Here is a 3,393-nt window from a genome sequence, read left to right as displayed (position 1 = left end):
TCAGTTTGAGTCTTCTTTTATCTTGCATTTCAGATGTTTTATTTTTTAGACTTAAGTGTCATTTTTGACAATACATTTATTTAAGTTATTTTATTAGAATGTTTCTCTCTTTACATTGAGTTAAGTCTTCCGCTGAGTTGTGTAAGCCAGGATAACGGTCTGCTCAAGGCCATCATTGTTCATTGGGTGTCGACCACGTCCAGGATGTAGGCTCGAGGCGTCACATTTGGAGGCCTTGTGGAATTGACATATTAATGTGATCTTCACTATCACAATGAGATTTGAAAAAACAATACATTCTGAGAATAAATCATTCCTCCTATATTATATTAGTGCAATGGGGTTTTGTTGTAAATCCTTGTTAGTTTTTGCTCCTAGTTTTATAGTAAAAGAGTTTGATGAATCCTAGAGATATATCTATACCGGGTGTGATATATTTAAGAACACTGTCTTTCGACACGCCTCAAGCTTGAAGAATTTCCTACAAAGTTCATGGTTAAGTATAAGTCTTGGTGAACTCCATATGATCGAGTGTTCTTCTAAAATGCATTTTTTGTAAGATTTCCAACAATCTTAAGGATATTTTACTATAATCTTACGGAAAAACAATTGAAGGTATGTCATTATTCAAAAACTTTTAATTCGAATTTATGGATGATATACCAAAAACTAGTAACTCATATCATAATATACTTACCAATAGTAATAATCATATGAGATCAACTGCATTGAATTCCTAAAACTTCATACGTTCTAAAAGTATTGGAGTGGTTCATTTCCTTTTGACCAAAATGTGTAGTTAATTAAGAGATGACTTTGAAGGTGGATATATTTGGTTACGGTGAATAATTAGGTATGGCTAAGCTCAAAATGATTATTGTTTGTTAGTGACAAACTATGTTATCGTATCACTCTATGTTTAAGAAGATTCGAAGAAATGATAATACCCTAAGTAAAAATAAATGTGACTAAACGGATGATATAAATTATTATAATATTTCTCAAGCAAATCTTGTGGTCAATATGTGAAAGTGAGAAATTGGGTGTTAGAATTTTTGTGTGTTGAGTACATTTGTGCTAAACTAAAATATTTGTGTCCTACTCCCAAATTGAAGAAGAAGAAAATTTTTATTTATATTGGTGATTTTATGTCAAACTAACTCATTGAAAAAATGCATGATATCATTTAAGAAATTTTCTAATTTTTTTGTATAAAAATATTACATTTTTTTCCTTATGAATTCAATTAAAATGTCTACGAAAAAAACCAGGAATCTTAGTGTAAGTCGTGATTGATTTCCCTATGAAAAAAAAAAGGACTATACCAATATTTAATTACGTATAGTAAAAATAAAAACAATCTCTTGACTAATATTTGAATTCATGAAATGGGGGGAATATGGGGTAAGTCGTGGGGTGTGTGGGGTAGTGCCCATAACCGCCTTAACCGCCACTGTTTCAAGAAATAGATAAAATCAGCATTAAAATAAAAACATGAAATATCAAGTTTAATTAGTAGAGAAAAAAAACAATAATGCAAGGAAGAAGATCATCATGTTCATATCATCGTTATGATTTTGATGATGATTTTGATGAAATAAAGAAAGGACCGTGGAAAGAAGAAGAAGATGAAGTGCTTATAAATCATGTTAAGAAATATGGTCCAAGAGATTGGAGCTCCATTCGATCCAAAGGCCTTTTGCAACGTACTGGAAAATCTTGTCGTCTTCGTTGGGTCAATAAACTTAGACCTAACTTAAAAAAGTAAATTACTACATTCTTTAATACTATCTCAATTTTTTACATTTCTTTAATTAGACCTAACTTTTCATTCTTGTTTTGGTCAAAAGTGGAGTGAAATTTTCTGGAGAAGAAGAAAGGACAGTGATTGAACTACAAGGACAATTTGGGAATAAATGGGCAAGAATTGCTACATATTTATCGGGGCGAACTGATAATGATGTGAAGAATTTTTGGAGTAGTCGACAGAAAAGGTTGGCTAGGATTTTACGAACATCCCAAAATAACACCACTCGAACTTGTGCTTCTCCACTAATATTAGAGGTATTATATTATTCCTCAATTTGTTTATCATTCTTTCTATTTGATCTCGAGCATGGGTGCTTTTTGTATTTCTGTTGGGTTCTCAGACTAGGAAAATATTAAATTTATACAACTTATCATATTGACTAAACAATAACACTTGTCATTTTTTTCCCCTCTATCTATTTTTTTTTTAATGTTGAAGAGCATAGTATATACGGAAAGAGCACCTTTCCTTCAATTTTCCGTAACATTATATATTTACTTCATCTCTATGGTCATCTTAACTTGATAGTACAAAAAAATTGTACAATTTGCGTGTTTGTCAATATATTATTGTAAAATCTGGAAAAAAAAATTATTTTTTGTTTTCAAATTGAAAAAAATGATATTTGAAAATGCATGCTAATGCAGTTGTATATGATCATGAATACAATTTGAAGACCTTATTTTTCACTTTTGTTTGGTAATTCGAAGTAAAAACATATTTTTGTTTGTATTTTTTTTATCAGGCACCTAAATTGAGCTCATCAAAAGAACATGAAGAATCATTGTCCAAGTCACAATCTTGCTCATCATCCTATATTGACAACTCTGACCACATGATGAACCAAGTTCATGTCCCCTTGGAAGATTTAGTGATGACTCCAAATTCAATTGCTTTTGAACCAAACATGCTTATGCATCATCAACTTGACATCAGGAGGCTACTACTAATCCTAATGATGAGAAGAAACTTGGAATCATAGAATCTTCACATATCCCAACTCATGATGATGACTTTGCTTTGCCACTAGAAAATCAAGAATTTTCCATCATGCCTAACTTCATTGATGTTTTTGGACATGGATTTGATAATGTGGAAATACCATTTGTGAAGAGACAAATTGAGAAGCCACTTACTCCAGATAGCTTCATTGATGACTTCCCTTTGGATATGTTTGAACATATTGAACCTCTACAAAGTCCATCTCAATGGTGATTTATTTTTTTTCTTGTTAGGCTTTAGCTAGTAGTAACTACTTATTATTATCTAGTACTAGTATTTTGCCATTGCATGCTATTATTGTTTTTTTTCTTTTTCTTTTTTTGTATCTAAGACAATTTGATTTGAGTGTTTAAATTGCTCAAATCAAATGTTAATCTTGTGTTTTTATGATGGCTAGATAGAAGATTTTTCTTTTTTGTTTTCTCAATAAAAGTATACAATACAATTGGATCACTTTGTTAATCATAGCTAAATTTTATGATGAACATCATTGGATATCAAGTTAAGCAGTTTGAGGACAAGCCTTTAGGTGACTCATTCTTGTGCAATTATAATGTCTATCGATCAACAAGTTATAATAA

General features: G+C 30.8%; 1 protein-coding gene across 1 annotated transcript; it reads left to right on the top strand.

Moving 5' to 3' along the window:
- The first annotated feature begins 1,529 nt into the window (after positions 1–1,529).
- LOC107002095 (transcription factor DUO1-like) lies at positions 1,530–3,137 on the top strand. Its single transcript, XM_027912071.1, is given in 4 exon segments — positions 1,530–1,764; positions 1,851–2,064; positions 2,556–2,756; positions 2,759–3,137. Coding segments are annotated over 4 exon segments (912 nt in total). The 5' UTR covers positions 1,530–1,534; the 3' UTR covers positions 3,026–3,137.
- The last annotated feature ends 256 nt before the right edge of the window (positions 3,138–3,393 follow it).

Source organism: Solanum pennellii, chromosome 10, assembly GCF_001406875.1.
Source record: "Solanum pennellii chromosome 10, SPENNV200".
NCBI classification, from domain to species: Eukaryota; Viridiplantae; Streptophyta; class Magnoliopsida; order Solanales; family Solanaceae; genus Solanum; species Solanum pennellii.
Note: the sequence above shows the minus strand (reverse complement) of the source record. Positions and strands in the feature narration are given on the sequence as shown.